The 18,055-nt window shown below is 45.6% G+C and overlaps 1 protein-coding gene across 1 annotated transcript in view; it reads left to right on the top strand.

Annotated features, from left to right (window-relative positions):
- Positions 1 to 18,055, top strand: part of LOC126108826 (uncharacterized) — a 172,860-nt gene that overhangs the window by 88,387 nt on the left and 66,418 nt on the right. The window contains exons 5-6 of the mRNA XM_049914190.1: positions 10,810 to 11,010; positions 11,161 to 11,315. Coding sequence (XP_049770147.1) covers positions 10,810 to 11,010; positions 11,161 to 11,315 — 356 coding nt within the window. The remainder of the gene's footprint in view (positions 1 to 10,809; positions 11,011 to 11,160; positions 11,316 to 18,055) is intronic.

Below are 18,055 nucleotides of genomic sequence, written 5' to 3'. Positions count from 1 at the left end.
CTTCGAGCGAATCGCGAACAGTTGTCACCTGGTGACATGGCGCACTGTCATCCGCAAAAATTCCGTCGTAGTTCACGAACATGAAGTCCAAGATAGTCTCCAGGCAGACGAACGTAGCCATTTGCAGTCAACGATCGGTTCGTTTGGACCAGAGGACCCAGTGCATTGTACGTAAACAGAGCCCACACACCATTGTCGAGCCACCACCGGCTTGCACAATGCCTTGTTTACAACTTGGCTGCATGGATTCGTGCTGTTCGAAGCCACACACGAACCCCCATATCAGCTCTTACCAACTGAAATCGGGTCTCACGTGACCAGGCCACTGTTTTGCCAGAGCCCAGCAGAGGCAGTGCAGGCGGTGTGGTGCTGTTAGCAATCGCACTCGAGTCGGTCGTCTGCTGCCACAGACACACTAACGCCAAGTATCTACGCACTGTTCTAACGGTTACGTCCGCCGTACGCCCCCCCCCCCACTGATTTTTGCAGCTGTTTCACGCAGTGTTGCTGGTCTGTTAGCACCGACACCTCTACGCCAACGCCGCTGCTCTCGGTCGTTAAGTGAACGCCGTCAGCTAAAAGCTTGGTCCGTAGTGTTGTTGATAATGCTTCCCGGGGTATATGGCCGTGGTCCGTGGAATACTTCTATTCCTGACGTTTCGTCCGATACTGACATCTTCAGAGGTATATAGCTGGTCCTGCCGACTGACGAGTCGGGCGTCGGAGAGCGGCCTAAATACCGAGGAAAGTGGTCTAGCTTGCATACAGTAGCAGGGAGAACATTAGTCAAAGATAAAATGTAACTATCGATAATAGTCCGTCATAGATAAAAATCACTTATCGATTCTGTAACGCCACTGTCCGTATCTCACTTAATTTCGAGGCCTCTTCTTTTCTATTAAAATTATCTTCACATCTATAAATTTCAGTAGCCTCCCTATGCAGTCGTGGATAATAGTTCACGGTAGCACTTAAAATTGTAGTTTCAGAAACCTTAACTACACGGTCACCCGACTGAAGTGCACGTCCCGCAACGGCCGATTTATCTGACCTCGGCTCCTGAAGACATTCTGGTCAGTTTTGATATTATATCTCTGTTTACTATGATTCCGGTCAATGAAGTTATGGTTTACATAACGGAAGTTTTCCCTGAAGATTTGACCGCTCTGTTTAGACATTGTCTCACATCTAGCCAGTTTCAGTGGGATGAGGAGTTTTATGAGCAAGTGGATGGTGTTGCCATGGGTAACCCGTTGAGCCCTGCGATTGTCAATTTTTACATCTAGAAATTTGAACAATTAGCGTCGACTAAAGCAAATGAGGAACCGTGTTGGTATCGTTATGTAGACGACCCATTCGTGGTTTGGACACGCGGTAAAAAAGCCTTAGACGAATTTTTTTATTATCTTTATAGCATAAACGCTAAAATTCAGTTTACCATTGAAGTGGAAAAAGACCAGGCTATTACGTTTCTCGATGTGTTACTCATGAGACAGACCGATGGCAGTCTGAAACATAAAGCGTTTCGGAACAGCACACATACTGATAGATGCTTACATAAGAACTCCAATCGTCACCCACAACAAAAAAGAGGTGTAATCAAAAGTTTAGTGGACAGGACTAAACCGATTTGTACGCCGGAACATCTGGATACGGAACTGAATCATCTTAAACACGCCTTCGAGAAGAATGGGTGCTCAAACAAAGAAATTAATAGAGTTTTAAGACCTCATTACAGCAGGCAAAAGGACAAGGATGGTACACAGCAATGGAAGAACACGGTGTCTTTACCTTTCATTACTAAGGTTACAGATCCAATCGGAAAATTTTTGCAGAAACATAAAGTGAAACCGGTATTCAAACCTACCAGAAAAATGGAACAAGTACTTCGTTGTGTTAAAGATAGGCCACCATTATCATCTATCGGTGTCTATAAAATTCCGTAGACCTGTGGCAACGTCTCTATTGGTACTACGAAAAGAAGTGTGAATACGAGGGTAAAGCAGCATAAGAGTCTTCGCCGACTGGGAAAAATAGATAAATCGGCTGTTGCGGAACATGCACTAAAGTCTGGTGACCGTGTAGTTACGTTTTCTGAAACTACAGTTTTAAGTGCTACCACGAACTATTATCCACGACTGTATAGGGAGGCTATTGAAATGTATGAACATGAAGATAATTTTAATAGAAAAGAAGAGGCCTCGAAATTAAGCGAGATATGGACAGTGGCGTTACAGAATCGATAAGTGATTTTTATCTATGACGGACTATTATCGATAGTTACATTTTATCTTTGACTAGTTTCCTCTCTGCTAGACCACGCCCACTTTCCTCGGTACTTAGGCCGCTCTCCGACGCCCGACTCGGCAGGACTCAGAAGGACCAGCCATACCTCTGAAGATGTCCGACGTAGTATTGGACGAAACGTTAGGAATAGAATAATTCCACGGACCACGGCCATATAACCCGGAAGAATTATCAACAACTGTACCATGGTTTGTGGTTTTCCATGGTTTATGGAAAAAGTTCAAGGCAATCGTAAAATGCGTTTTAGACAGGTACGTGCCGAGTAAAACTGTGAGGGACGGGAAAAACCCACCGTGGTACAACAACAAAGTTAGGAAACTACTGCGAAAGCAAAGAGAGCTTCACTGCAAGTTTAAACGCAGCAAAAACCTCTCAGACAAACAGAAGCTAAACGATGTCAAAGTTAGCGTAAGGAGGGCTATGCGTGAAGCGTTCAGTGAATTCGAAAGTAAAATTCTATGTACCGACTTGACAGAAAATCCTAGGAAGTTCTGGTCTTACGTTAAATCAGTAAGTGGCTCGAAACAGCATATCCAGACACTCCGGGATGATGGAGGCATTGAAACAGAGGATGACACGCGTAAAGCTGAAATACTAAACACCTTTTTCCAAAGCTGTTTCACAGAGGAAGACCGCACTGCAGTTCCTTCTCTAAATCCTCGCACAAACGAAAAAATGGCTGACATCGAAATAAGTGTCCAAGGAATAGAAAAGCAACTGGAATCACTCAACAGAGGAAAGTCCACTGGACCTGACGGGATACCAATTCGATTCTACACAGAGTACGCGAAAGAACTTGCCCCCCTTCTAACAGCCGTGTACCGCAAGTCTCTAGAGGAACGGAAGGTTCCAAATGATTGGAAAAGAGCACAGGTAGTCCCAGTCTTCAAGAAGGGTCGTCGAGCAGATGCGCAAAACTATAGACCTATATCTCTGACGTCGATCTGTTGTAGAATTTTAGAACATGTTTTTTGCTCGCGTATCATGTCGTTTTTGGAAACCCAGAATCTACTATGTAGGAATCAACATGGATTCAGGAAACAGCGATCGTGTGAGACCCAACTCGCTTAATTTGTTCATGACGCCCAGAAAATATTAGATACAGGCTCCCAGGTAGATGCTATTTTTCTTGACTTCCGGAAGGCGTTCGATACAGTTCCGCACTGTCGCCTGATAAACAAAGTAAGAGCCTACGGAATATCAAGACCAGCCGTGTCGCTGGATTGAAGAGTTTTTAGCAAACAGAACACAGCATGTTGTTATCAATGGAGAGACGTCTACAGACGTTAAAGTAACCTCTGGCGTGCCACAGGGGAGTGTTATGGGACCATTGCTTTTCACAATATATATAAATGACCTGGTAGATAGTGTCGAAAGTTCCATGCGGCTCTTCGCGGATGATGCTGTAGTATACAGAGAAGTTGCAGCATTAGAAAATTGTAGCGAAATGCAGGAAGATCTGCAGCGGATACGCACTTGGTGCAGGGAATGGCAACTGACCCTTAACATAGACAAATGTAATGTATTGCGAATACGTAGAAACAAGGATCCTTTATTGTATGATTATATGATAGCAGAACAAACAGTGGTAGCAGTTACTTCTGTAAAATATCTGGGAGTATGCGTGCGGAAGTGCAATGATCATATAAAATTAATTGTGGGTAAGGCGGGTACCAGGTTGAGATTCATTGGGAGAGTCCTTAGAAAATGTAGTCCATCAACAAAGGAGGTGGCTTACAAAACACTCGTCCGACCTATACTCGAGTACTGCTCATCAGTGTGGGATCCGTACCAGATCGGGTTGACGGAGGAGATAGAGAAGATCCAAAGAAGAGCGGCGCGTTTCGTCACAGGGTTATTTGGTAACCGTGATAGCGTTACGGAGATGTTTAGCGAACTCGAGTGGCAGACTCTGCAAGAGAGGCGCTCTGCATCGCGGTGTAGCTTGCTCGCCAGGTTTCGAGAGGGTGCGTTTCTGGATGAGGTATCGAATATATTGCTTCCCCCTACTTATACCTCCCGAGGAGATCACGAATGTAAAATTAGAGAGATTCGAGCGCGCACGGAGGCTTTCAGACAGTCGTTCTTCCCGCGAACCATACGCGACTGGAACAGGAAAGGGAGGTAATGACAGTGGCACGTAAAGTGCCCTCCGCCACACGCCGTTGGGTGGCTTGCGGAGTATAAATGTAGATGTAGATGTAGATGTAGTCATTGTGTGATTGGTCCGTAGTGAGAGATAATGCCTGCAATTTGCTATTATCGGCTTACTTTCGACATTGTGGATCTCGGAATAATGAATTGCATAACGATTTCCGAAAGAGAATGTCCCATGTGTCTACCTCCAGCACCATCCACGTTCAGGATTTGTTGGTTCCCGTCGTGTGGACATCATCACGTCGGTAAGTTTTCACATGAATCGCATGAGTGCTGGCCGGTGTGGCCGAGCGGTTCTAGGCGCTTCAGTCTGGAACCGCGCTGCTGCTACGGTCGCAGGTTCGAATCCTGCCTCGAGCATGGATATGTGTTTTGTCGTCCTTAGGTTAGTTAGGTTTAAGTAGTTGTAAGTTCTAGGCGACTGATGACCTCAGGTGTTAAGTGTCATGGTGCTCAGAGTTATTCGAATCGCCTGAGTAAAAACGACAGAGCTTCGTCAATGCACTGCCCTATTACACCGTGTGCGCTAGAAACTAGCTCCATCTGTATGTGTGCTTTAGCCCTACCTACCTGGTATATTGTTATTCCAGACTCTTGACAAATGTCACATTTGGCATTCAAATTGCGCTAATCAGTTGTCACTAGCCTGGCCTTCGAATGTTGTAAATATGAAGTAAATGTTCATGTGCAGACTCCTAACTAAGGTATGAGCATATGGGATTGGTTCCCCAATATGTGAGTGGCTCGAAGACTTCTTAAGTAATAGAACCCAGTACGTTGTCCTCGACGGTGAGTGTTCATCGGAGGTGAGGGTATCATCTGCAGTGCCCCAGGGAAGTGTGGTGGGTCCGCTGTTGTTTTCTGTCTACATAAATGATCTTCTGGATAGGGTGGATAGCAGTGCGCGGCTGTTTGCTGATGATGCTGTGGTGTACGGGAAGGTGTCGTCGTCGAGTGACTGTAGGAGGATACGAGATGACTTGGACAGGGTTTGTGAATGGTGTAAAGAATGGCAGCTAACTCTAAATATAGATAAATGTAAATTACTGCAGATGAATAGGAGAAAGAATCCGGTAATGTTTGAATACTCCATTAGTAGTGTAGCGCTCGACACAGTCACGTCGATTAAATATTTGGGCGTAACATTGCAGAGCGATATGAAGTGGGACAAGCATGTAATGGCAGTTGGGGGGAAGGCGGATAGTCGTCTTCGGTTCGTTGGTAGAATTTTGGGAGGATGTGGTTCATCTGTAAAGGAGGCCGCTTATAAAACACTAATACGACCTATTCTCGAGTACTGCTCGAGCGTTTGGTATCCCTATCGGATCGGATTGAGGGAGGGCATGGAAGCAGTTCAGAGGCGGGCTGCTAGATTTGTTACTGGTAGGTTTGATCATCACGCGAGTGTTACGGAAATGCTTCAGGAACTCGGGTGGGAGTCTCTGGAAGAAAGGAGGCGTTCTTTTCGCGAATCGCTACTGAGGAAATTTAGAGAACCGGCATTTGAGGCTGAGTGCAGTACAATTTTACTGCCGCCGACTTACATTTCGCGGAATGAGCTCAAAGATAAGATAAGAGAGATTAGGGTTCGTACAGAGGCATATAGGCAGTCATTTTTCCCTCGTTCTGTTTTGGGAGTGGAACAGGGAGAGAAGATGCTAGTTGTGGTACGAGGTGCCCTCTGCCACGCACCGTATGGTGGATTGCGGAGTATGTATGTAGACGTAGATGTAGATGAAAGCGAGGAATCAAAATTTGTAACGAGGCCAGGATTTGAACCCGTGACTCCTGCTCACTACTCAGATGCGCTGACCACTCCGCCACCCTGCCACAGTGTGATCGGACAGCTGCTCGCACTTCCCTAGCACGGCTGCCTCCTCAGCCGAAATTCCTATTCACGACAGCCCACTTGTGTATTCCCCCTAAAATCAGAACAGTCTGGGATTCATGCAGGATTCTCCGTTTCGTTGAGGTGCTGTTCCAGTACAGTTGGAGAGCCTCTCCAATGTTGCTAGGGTGTTTGGGGAATATCAAGTGCGCTGAGGCGTGAATGGGAATTTGGATCGAGGACAGAGACGTGTTAGGTTAGTTCGTGCAATTGCGAATAGCCATTGTGCCAGGGTGGCGTAGTGGTTATTCATTTTTATTTATTTACACGCTAAGTTCCGGAGGACCAAATTACGAGCAAATCTCCAAGGTTATGAAATGTGTCAGTACATGAAATTACAACATAAACGCCGGCCGGAGCGGCCGTGCGGTTCTAGGCGCTACAGTCTTGAACCGAGCGACCGCTACGGTAGCGGGTTCGAATCCTGCCTCGGGCGTGGACGTGTGTGTGTGATGTCTTTAGGTTAGTTAGGTTTAATTGGTTCTAAGTTCTAGGCGACTGATGACCTCAGAAGTTAAGTCGCATAGTGCTCACAGCCATTTGAACCAGCCACAACATAAACGTAATAACAGATAAAAATTAATGTTCATGAACCTGAAAAAAGTCCGTCCATAAGTTTAGGCAAACGCTGTCAGCAAAACAGTAAGAATCAGCTTAATTTTGTCAAGGAACTCCTCGACAGAATAGGAGGAGTGATCCATGAGGAAACTCTTCAGTTTCGATTTGAAAGCGCGTGGATTACTGCTAACCTATTTGAATTCGAGTGGCAGCTTATTGAAAACGGATGCAGCAGTATACTGCACACCTTTTTGCACTAGAGTTAAGGAAAGCCGATCCAAATGCAGGTTTGATTTCTGCCGAGTATTAACAGAGTGAAAGCTGCTTATTGTTGGGAATAAACGAATATTGGTAACAAGAAACGACTATAAGGAATGTACGTATTGAGAGGCCAATGTCAAAATACCCAGACTCGTGAACAGAGGTCGACAAGAGGTTCGTGAACTCACACCACTTGTTGCCCGAACCGCCCGTTTCTGAGCCAAAAATATCGTTCTAGAATGGAAAGAGTTACCCCAAAATATAATACGATAAGACATAAGTGAATGAAAATAAGCGGAGTAGACTAATTTTCGTGTCGAAGTATCACTCACTTCTGATACCGTTCAAATAGTAAAAATTGCGATATTAAGTCTTTGAACAAGATCCTGAATGTGGACTTTCCATGACAGCTCACTATCTGAACAGCTAGACATTTGAACTGCTCAGTTTCACTGATATGCCCGTTCTGTGAAATTAAAACGTCAGGTTTTGTGTCATCAGCAAACGGAAATATTTTAGACTTACCCGTAATACTAGAGGGCATATCATTTATATAGGAACAGTAGTGGCCACAACACTGATCCCTGGGGCACCCCCCACCCGCCTAGCGAACTGGGGACCTGGGTTCGAATCCCGGCTTCGGTACAAATTTTCATTCATCCCTTCAGTCTATGTATGTACATCGTAGACGTTTGAGACTTGTAAATGCTTCTGGAATCCTTATCATTTCATGTTAATTTTATCCATTGTTTTTCAGTGTTACGTCCGCGACTGTTTTACTTTCGTAAAATGAAGAACACACCGCCTTCAGTCACAGGTTGCGTTTATTTACTGCACTATGCATTTCGAGCCCTGGAGGCTAATCTTCAGGTGCTTTTTAGTGATTTGCGTCAGGTTTTTTTAGTTGTTTGCAGTTTAACATTGCATGATGTCCGCTTCTGTTGTGCAGTTGGTATACACAATATACATGTTTAATCTTGCATTACATACTGGGATATATACATAGCCACACACTTTTCCGCACATTGTAGCAGCAGAACGTAAACATGCCTGTTAACGTGCATGTTTACGTTCTGCTGCTACAATGTGCGAAAAAGCGTGCGACATATATATATATATACAGGGTGAGTCACCTAACGTTACCGCTGGATGTATTTCGTAAACCACATCAAATACTGAGAGAATCGATTCCACAGACCGAACGTGAGGAGAGGGGCTAGTGTAATTGTTTAATACAAACCATACAAAAATGCACGGAAGTATGTTTTTTTAACACAAACCTACGTTTTTTTAAATGGAACCCCGTTAGTTTTGTTAGCACATCTGAACATATAAACAAATACGTAATCAGTGCCGTTTGTTGCATTCTAAAATGTTAATTACATCCGGAGATATTGTAACCTAAAGTTGACGCTTGAGTACCACTCCTCCGCTGTTCGATCGTGTGTATCGGACAGCACTGCAACATACATCGCGTTTATACAGAATGATCTGCCAACGTCGCTCGAAAATGTCCCACTGGAAACGCGTCGACGTATGTGGTATCAGCATGATGGTGCACCTGCACATTCCGCAATTAACACTGGGCTGACCCTTGACAGGATGTTCGACGGGCGTTTCGTAGGACGTGGAGGACGCATAAATTGGCCAGCCCGTTCTCATGATGTTACACCTCTGGACTTCTTTCTGTGGGGTACGTCAAAGGAGAATGTGTATCGTGATGTGCCTACAACCCCAGAGGATATGAAACAACGTATTGTGGCAGCCTGCGGCGACATTACACCAGATGTACTGCGGCGTGTACGACTTTCATTACGCCAGAGATTGCAATTGTGTGCAGCAAATGATGGCCACCACATTGAACATCTATTGGCCTGACATGTCGGGACACACTCTACTCCACTCCGTAATTGAAAACGGAAACCACGTGTGTACGTGTACTTCACCCCTCATGGTAATGTACATGTGCGTCAGTGAAAAAGACCAATAAAAAGGTGTTAGCATGTGGACGTAATGTGCTGTTCCAGTCTCTTCTGTACCTAAGGTCGATCACCGTTCCCTTTCGATCCTTACCTAATTCGGTGCTCTCCGATACACACGATCGAATAGCGGAGGAGTGGTACTCAAGCATCAACTTTAGGTTACAATATCTCCGGATGTAATTAACATTTTACAATGCAACAAACGGCACTGATTACGTATTTGTTTATATGTTCTGATGTGCTAACAAAACTAACGGGGTCCCATTTAAAAAAACGTAGGTTTGTGTTAAAAAACATACTTCCGTGCATATTTTTATGGTTTGTATTAACCAATTACACTAGCCCCTCTCCTCACGTTCGATCTGTGGAATCGATTCGTCAGTATTTGATGTGGTTTACGAAATATATCCAGCGGTAACGTTAGGTGACTCACCCCGTATAAATAAGGAACAGGAGCAGCCCCAACACTGATCCTTGGGGCACCCCCCACCCGCCTAGCGAACTGGGGACCTGTGTTCGAATCCCGACTTCGGTACAAATTTTCATTCATACCTTCAGTCTATGTATGTACATCGTAGATGTTTGAGACTTGTAAAGGCTTCTGGAATCCATATGATTTCATGTTACTTAATTTTATCCATTGTTTTTCAGTGTTACGACGCGACTGTTTTACTTTCGTAAAATGAAGAACAAACCGCCTTCAGTCACAGGTTACGTTTATTTACTGCTGTATGGGTTTCGAGCCGTGGAGGTTCACCTTCAGGTGCTTTTTAGCGATTTGCATCAGGTTTTTTTTTAGTTGTTTGCAGTTTAACATTGCGTGATGTCCGCTTCTGTTGTGCAATTGCCATGCACAATATACATCTTTAATTTTGCATTACATACTGGGATATATAGATAGCCACACACTTTTTCGCACATTGTAGCAGCAGAACGTAAACATGCCTGTTAACATGCATGTTTACGTTCTGCTGCTACAATGTGCGAAAAAGCGTGTGACATTATATATATATATATATATATATATATATATATATATATATATATATATATATATATATCCTAGTATCTACTAGCAGTAGTATGTACTAGCAGAACGTAAACATGCATGTAAAAAGGCATGTTTATGTTCTGCTACTACAATGTGCTTAAAAGTGTGTGACTATGTATATATCCCAATCCCAGTATGTGCTGCAAAATTAAAGATGTGTATTGTGCATGCCAACTGCACAACAAAAGCAGACATCATGCAATGTTAAACTGCAAACAACTAAAAGAACATGATGCAAATCACTAAAAACCACCTGAAGATGAGCCTCCAGGGCTCGAAACGCGTAGTGCAGTAAATAAACGCAGCTTGCGACTGAAGGCGGTTTCTTCTTCAGTTTACATATCACTTCATTTTAAAGTTCATTTTCAAGTGATGGTACCATTGCAAAAGGAGAATACAGTGCGGCGACTGGATGAGTTGTGAGGGAGGCGAGTTGGAAGGGGAGGCATTTGGAATGAGGTGGAGAGTGCGTGTGTCTAGAGGATTCCAAGGACCTTTTACTACTAGTACTACTACTACTAGTACTGGAGAAGTGCATTAGCCTACATATCTACTGCATCCAGTTGTCGGCAGCACGATGCCAGTGTGGCGTTTTCTGTCCGCAGAGCATCATCAACAACAACAACAAGGAGCTGTCGGTGGTGAGCGGGGGCGGAGAGGCGGGCGACGGGTCCCCGGGGGTGGCGCTGGACGCCGTGGCCAAGGACGCGCCGCTGCCCCTGCCCCCGGCCGCCCCCGCCGCCCCCGCCACAACGACCACCAAGTCGATCCTCAAGTCGGTGCTGAAGCGCGCGGGGAGCAAGAAGGCGGGCAAGGGGTGCCCCGCGCCGCCCCCCGCAGCCCCCAGCAACAAGCAGCTGCAGAAACAACAACAACAACAACAGCAGCAGCAGCAGCAACAACAGCAGCAGCCTCAACAACAACAGGCCCTGCAGCCCCAACAGCAGGACCAGCAGCTGGGGCAACAACAGCCGCAGGTGCGCAAGCGGCACCGCGTCCAGTTCGACGAGTCGCTCAACAGGTTCTTCGACGCGGACTACGTCATCCTCATCAGGGAGGCCGAGGAGGGCGACGAGGAGTATGAGGAGGACGACGACGAGGACGACGAGGGGTGAGTCTGCCTCAACTCACCTCACTACAGCCTCAAATCCCGACCTCATTTGTACGTCTCGCATACCAGTCCAATCACCTTCCATTCGCCTAGAGACGTAGCGATCCATTACGGTACACTGATAATTTTTACTAAACTTAATCAAACATGTTGTTGTTGTTGTTGTGTTCTTCAGTCCTGAGACTGGTTTGATGCAGCTCTCCATGCTACTCTATCCTGTGCAAGCTTCTTCATCTCCCAGTACCTACTGCAACCCACATCCTTCTGAATCTGCTTAGTATAGTCATATCTTGGTCTCCCTCTACGATTTTTACCCTCCACGCTGCCCTCCAATGCTAAATTGGTGATCCCTTGATGCCTCAGAACATGTCCTACTAAACGGTCCCTTCTTTTTGTCAAGTTGTGCCACATACTCCTCTTCTCGCCAATTCTATTCATCATTAGTTACGTGATCTAATCCATGTAATCTTCAGCATTCTTCTGTAGCACCACATTTCGAAAGCTTCTATTCTCTTCTTGTCCAAACTATTTATCGGCCACGTTTCACTTCCATACATGGCTACGCTCCATACAAATACTTTCAGAAACGACTTCCTGACACTTAGATCTATATTCGATGTTAACAAATTTCTCTTCTTCAGAAACGCTTTCCTTGCCATTGCCAGTCTACATTTTATATCCTCTCCACTTCGACCATCATCAGTTACTTTGCTCCCCAAATAGCAAAACTCCTTTACTACTTTATGTGTCTCATTTCCTAATCTAATTCCCTCAGCATCACCTGACTTAATTCGACTACATTCCATTATCCTCGTTTTGCTTTTGTTGATGTTCGTCTTATATCCTCCTTTCGAGACACTGTCCATTCCGTTTAACTGCTCTTCCAAGTCCTTTGCTGTCTCTGATAGAATTACAGTGTCATCGGCGAACCTCAAAGCTTTTATTTCTTCTCCATGGATTTTAATACATACTCCGAATTTTTCTTTTGTTTCCTTTATTGCTTGCTCAATATACAGGTTGAACAACATCGGGGATAGGCTACAACCCTGTCTCACTCCCTTCCCAATCACTGCTTCCCTTTCATGCCGCTCGACTCTTATAACTGCCATCTGGTTTCTGTACAAATTGTAAATAGCCTTTCGGTCCCTGTATTTTACCCCTGCCACCTTTTGAATTTGAAAGAGAGTATTCCAGTCAACATTGTCAAAAACTTTCTCTAAGTCTACAAATGCTAGAAACGTAGTTTTGCCTTTCCTTAATCTTTCTTCTAAGATGAGTCGTAAGGTCAGTATTGCCTCACGTGTTCCAACATTTCTACGGAAGTCAAAGTTTTCTTCCCCGAGGTCGGCTTCTACCAGTTTTTCCATTCGTCTGTACAGAATTCGCATTAGTGTTTTGCAGCTGTGACTTATTAAACTGATAGTTCTGTAATTTTCACATTTGTTAACGGCTGCTTTCTTTGGGATTGGAATTATTATATTCTTCTTGAAGTCTGAGGGTATTTCGCGTGTCTCATACATCTTGCTCACCAGATGGTAGAGTTTTGTCAGGACTGGCTCTCCCAAGGCCGTCAGTAGTTCTAATGGAATGTCGTCTACTCCCGGGGTCTTGTTTCGACTCAGGTCTTTCAGTGCTCTGTCAAACTCTTCACGCACTATCGTATCTCCCATTTCATCTTCATCTACATCCTCTTCCATTTCCATAATATTGGCCTCGAGTACATCGCCCTTGTATAGACCCTCTATATACTCCTTCCACCTTTCTGCTTTCCCTTCTTTGCTTAGAACTGGGTTTCCATCTGAGCTCTTGATATTCATACAAGTGGTTCTCTTTTCTCCAAAGGTCTCTTCAATTTTCCTGTAGGCAGTATCTATCTTACCCCTAGTGAGATAAGCCTCTACAGCCTTACATTTGTCCTCTAGCCACCCCTGCTTAGCCATTTTGCACTTCCTGTCAATCTCATTTTTGAGACGTCTGTATTCCTTTTTGCCTGCTTCATCTACTGCATTTTTATATTTTCTCCTTTCGTCAATTAAGTTCAATATTTCTTCTGTTACGCAAGGATTTCTACTAGTCCTCGTCTTTTTACCTACTTGATCCTCTGCTGCCTTCACTACTTATTCCTCTGAGCTACCCATTCTTTTTCTACTGTACTTCTTTCCCCCATTCCTGTCAATTGTTCCCTTATGCTCTCCCTGAAACTCTGTACAACCTCTGATTCTTTCAGTTTATCCAGGTCCCATCTCCTTAAATTCCCACCTTTTTGCAGTTTCTTCAGTTTTAATCTACAGTTCATAACCAATAGATTGTGGTCAAGAGTCCACATCTGCCCAAGGAAATGTCTTACAATTTAAGATGTGGTTCCTAAATCTCTGTCTTACCATTATATAATCTATCTGATACCCTCTAGTATCTTCAGGCAGGGTCCTTCCATGTATACAACCTTCTTTCATGATTCTTGAACCAAGTGTTAGCTATGATTATGTTATGCTTTGTGCAAAACTCTACCAGGCGGCTTCCTCTTTCATTTCTTAGCCCCAATCCATATTCACCTACTACGTTTCCTTCTCTCCCTTTTCCTACTCTCTCAAACACATATATGTATGTAATTCTTCATGCTTTCCCGGCGATCTGCTGACATCTTGGATATTCTCGATGTTTCAACAGCGTGCCTCGCTGTCTTCTTCAGGTGCTACCTGAGACTGGTCCTTGCGCCGATCGAGTCCAGTATTTATGCCTGGGAGGAGCTGGGCGTTCCCTAATCGGTTCGCGCCGGGTCGAGAGTTCCGTCACACTCGGCTTCAACGGACCCCTCCAGTCGCAGATGTTCCGACTGCCGTCGGCGCCCCTTTTGGCCGTCCTCAACGGTTGTGGTTGTCATCTGAGGTGTGTCCGACCCGATCTGTTATGTTGGGTACTCTATCTCGTGACTGTTACTATGATTTCCACGGCGCGGACAGATTAGGGAACGCCCAGCTCCTCCCAGGCATAAATACTGGACTCGATCGACCCAGGAACCAGTCTGAGGTAGCACCTGAAGAAGACAGCGAGGAACGCTGTTGAAACATCGTGCGAGAACAACGCGAACATTCGGCTGGATTCCCGAATATCCAACATATATTTATTTATTTAGCGTGTGGCGCTAGGCACATGGTTTACACTTACTACATTATGAAATTCCATGATAAAATACACTATAAAACACATAAGTGAAGGGATACATATTCGGATAAAATACACTCCTGGAAATTGAAATAAGAACACCGTGAATTCATTGTCCCAGGAAGGGGAAACTTTATTGACACATTCCTGCGGTCAGATACATCACATGATCACACTGACAGAACCACAAGCACATAGACACAGGCAACAGAGCATGCACAATGTCGGCACTAGTACAGTGTATATCCACCTTTCGCAGCAATGCAGGCTGCTATTCTCCCATGGAGACGATCGTAGAGATGCTGGATGTAGTCCTGTGGAACGGCTTGCCATGCCATTTCCACCTGGCGCCTCAGTTGGACCAGCGTTCGTGCTGGACGTGCAGACCGCGTGAGACGACGCTTCATCCAGTCCCAAACATGCTCAATGGGGGACCGATCCGGAGATCTTGCTGGCCAGGGTAGTTGACTTACACCTTGTAGAGCACGTTGGGTGGCACGGGATACATGCGGACGTGCATTGTCCTGTTGGAACAGCAAGTTCCCTTGCCGGTCTAGGAATGGTAGAACGATGGGTTCGATGACGGTTTGGATGTACCGTGCACTATTCAGTGTCCCCTCGACGATCACCAGTGGTGTACGGCCAGTGTAGGAGATCGCTCCCCACACCGTGATGCCGGGTGTTGGCCCTGTGTGCCTCGGTCGTATGCAGTCCTGATTGTGGCGCTCACCTGCACGGCGCCAAACACGCATACGACCGTCATTGGCACCGAGGCAGAAGCGACTCTCATCGCTGAAGACGACACGTCTCCATTCGTCCCTCCATTCACGCCTGTCGCGACACCACTGGAGGCGGGCTGCACGATGTTGGAGCGTGAGCGGAAGACGGCCTAACGGTGTGCGGGATCGTAGCCCAGCTTCATGGAGACGGTTGCGAATGGTCCTCGCCGATACCCCAGGAGCAACAGTGTCCCTAATTTGCTGGGAAGTGGCGGTGCGGTCACCTACGGCACTGCGTAGGATCCTACGGTCTTGGCGTGCATCCGTGCGTCGCTGCGGTCCGGTCCCAGGTCGACGGGCACGTGCACCTTCCGCCGACCACTGGCGACAACATCGATGTACTGTGGAGACCTCACGCCCCACGTGTTGAGCAATTCGGCGGTACGTCCACCCGGCCTCCCGCATGCCCACTATACGCCCTCGCTCAAAGTCCGTCAACTGCACATACGGTTCACGTCCACGCTGTCGCGGCATGCTACCAGTGTTAAAGACTGCGATGGAGCTCCGTATGCCACGGCAAACTGGCTGACACTGACGGCGGCGGTGCACAAATGCTGCGCAGCTAGCGCCATTCGACGGCCAACACCGCGGTTCCTGGTGTTTCCCGCTGTGCCGTGCGTGTGATCATTGCTTGTACAGCCCTCTCGCAGTGTCCGGAGCAAGTATGGTGGGTCTGACACACCGGTGTCAATGTGTTCTTTTTTCCGTTTCCAGGAGTGTATAATACATAAACACAATAGCCGGCCAGTGTGGCCGTGCGGTTCTAGGCGCTTCAGTCTGGAACCGCGCGGTCGCAGGATCGAATCCTGCCTCGGGCATGGATGTGTGTGATGTCTTTAGGTTAGTTAGGTTTAAGTAGTTCTAAGTTCTAGGGGACTGATGACCATAGATGTTAAGTCCCATAGTGCTCAGAGCCGTTTGAACCATAAACACAATAAAAAGTAACATCACAGCAGATATTCTGCGTTACACAAGTCTTCAAATTCTGACGTGTTTCGCCTTTAATGTCTGTAAGGCGTCTTCAGTGGCTTAGAATATGTACGTATTTTTACTATTTAGTTTACATTTTAGAGAAACCTTCCTATAGGCAATAAACAGTTCTGGTGACTGGATTTTGCTGTCACGTAATATTTCAAATTCTGCTTGCAGGTTTCGTTGACGATTTTCTGCGCATTATGTTTCTGTTCCATTTTTGGTGCCATTCCTTTTATTATAATTGGCACATGTGGTTTTTTCCCATATTTCACAGCATTACAAACTCTACACTTGTTTAGATGCAATGTTTCCGTTTGTTTTGCCGATTGTCGGTAGTTATTGCCAATGATCGAATCAACTGTAATTTTTGAAGTTTCTGGCATATACAGGGTGAGTCACCTAACATTACCGCTGGATATATTTCGTAAACCACATCAAATACTGACGAAACGATTCCACAGACCGAACGTGAGGAGAGGGGCTAGTGTAACTGGTTAATACAAACCATACAAAAATGCACGGAAGTATGTTTTTTAACACAAACCTACGTTTTTTTAAATGGAACCCCGTTAGTTTTGTTAGCACATCTGAACATATAAACAAATACGTAATCAGTGCCGTTTGTTGCATTGAAAAATGTTAATTACATCCGGAGATATTGTAACCTAAAGTTGACGCTTGAGTACCACTCCTCCGCTGTTCGATCGTGTGTGCCGGAGAGCACCGAATTACGTAGGGATCCAAAGGGAACGGTGATGGACCTTAGGTACAGAAGAGACTGGAACAGCACATTACGTCCACATGCTAACACCCTTTTATTGGTCTTTTTCACTGACGCACATGTACATTACCATGAGGGGTGAGGTACACGTACACACGTGGTTTCCGTTTTCAATTACGGAGTGGAATAGAGTGTGTCCCGACATGTCAGGCCAATAGATGTTCAATGTGGTGGCCATCATTTGCTGCGCACAATTGCAATCTCTGGCGTAATGAATGTCGTACACGCCGCAGTACATCTGGTGAAATGTCGCCGCAGGCTGCCACAATACGTTGTTTCACATCCTCTGGGGTTGTAGGCACATCACGGTACACATTCTCCTTTAACGTACCCCACAGAAAGAAGTCCAGAGGTGTAAGATCAGGAGAACGGGCTGGCCAATTTATGCGTCCTCCACGTCCTATGAAACGCCCGTCGAACATCCTGTCAAGGGTCAGCCTAGTGTTAATTGCGGAATGTGCAGGTGCACCATCATGCTGATACCACACACGTCGACGCGTTTCCAGTGGGACATTCTCGAGCACCGTTGGCAGATCATTCTGTAGAAACGCGATGTCTGTTGCAGCTGTTTGGGCCCCTGCAATGAAGTGAGGACCAAAGAGGTGGTCGCCAATGATTCCGCACCACACATTTACAGTCCACGGTCGCTGTCGCTCTACCTGCCTGAGCCAGCGAGGATTTTTAACTTTTGTATTTTTTTGGTTCTAACAAAACCCCATGTCATTCCAAGCATGTGTGTCAATTTGTACCTCTCTATCTACATTATTCCGCGATTTATTCAGTTTTCAAATTTATACTGACTTTTTGATCACCGAGTGTGTAAGGGTGGTCCATTGATAGTGACCGGGCCAAATATCTCACGAAATTAGCATCAAACGAAAAAAATAAGTACAACACATCTGTTCGCGCTTGACGAGGGAAAAACTGATGGCGCTATGTATGGCCCGCTAGAGGGCGCTGCCATAGGTCGAATTGATAGAAACAGTATTTTTTTAAAAATAGGTACCCGCATTTTTATTACATATTGGTATAGTAAGTAAATA

The sequence above is a fragment of the Schistocerca cancellata genome, chromosome 11, assembly GCF_023864275.1.
Source record: "Schistocerca cancellata isolate TAMUIC-IGC-003103 chromosome 11, iqSchCanc2.1, whole genome shotgun sequence".
NCBI classification, from domain to species: domain Eukaryota; kingdom Metazoa; phylum Arthropoda; class Insecta; order Orthoptera; family Acrididae; genus Schistocerca; species Schistocerca cancellata.
Note: the sequence above shows the minus strand (reverse complement) of the source record. Positions and strands in the feature narration are given on the sequence as shown.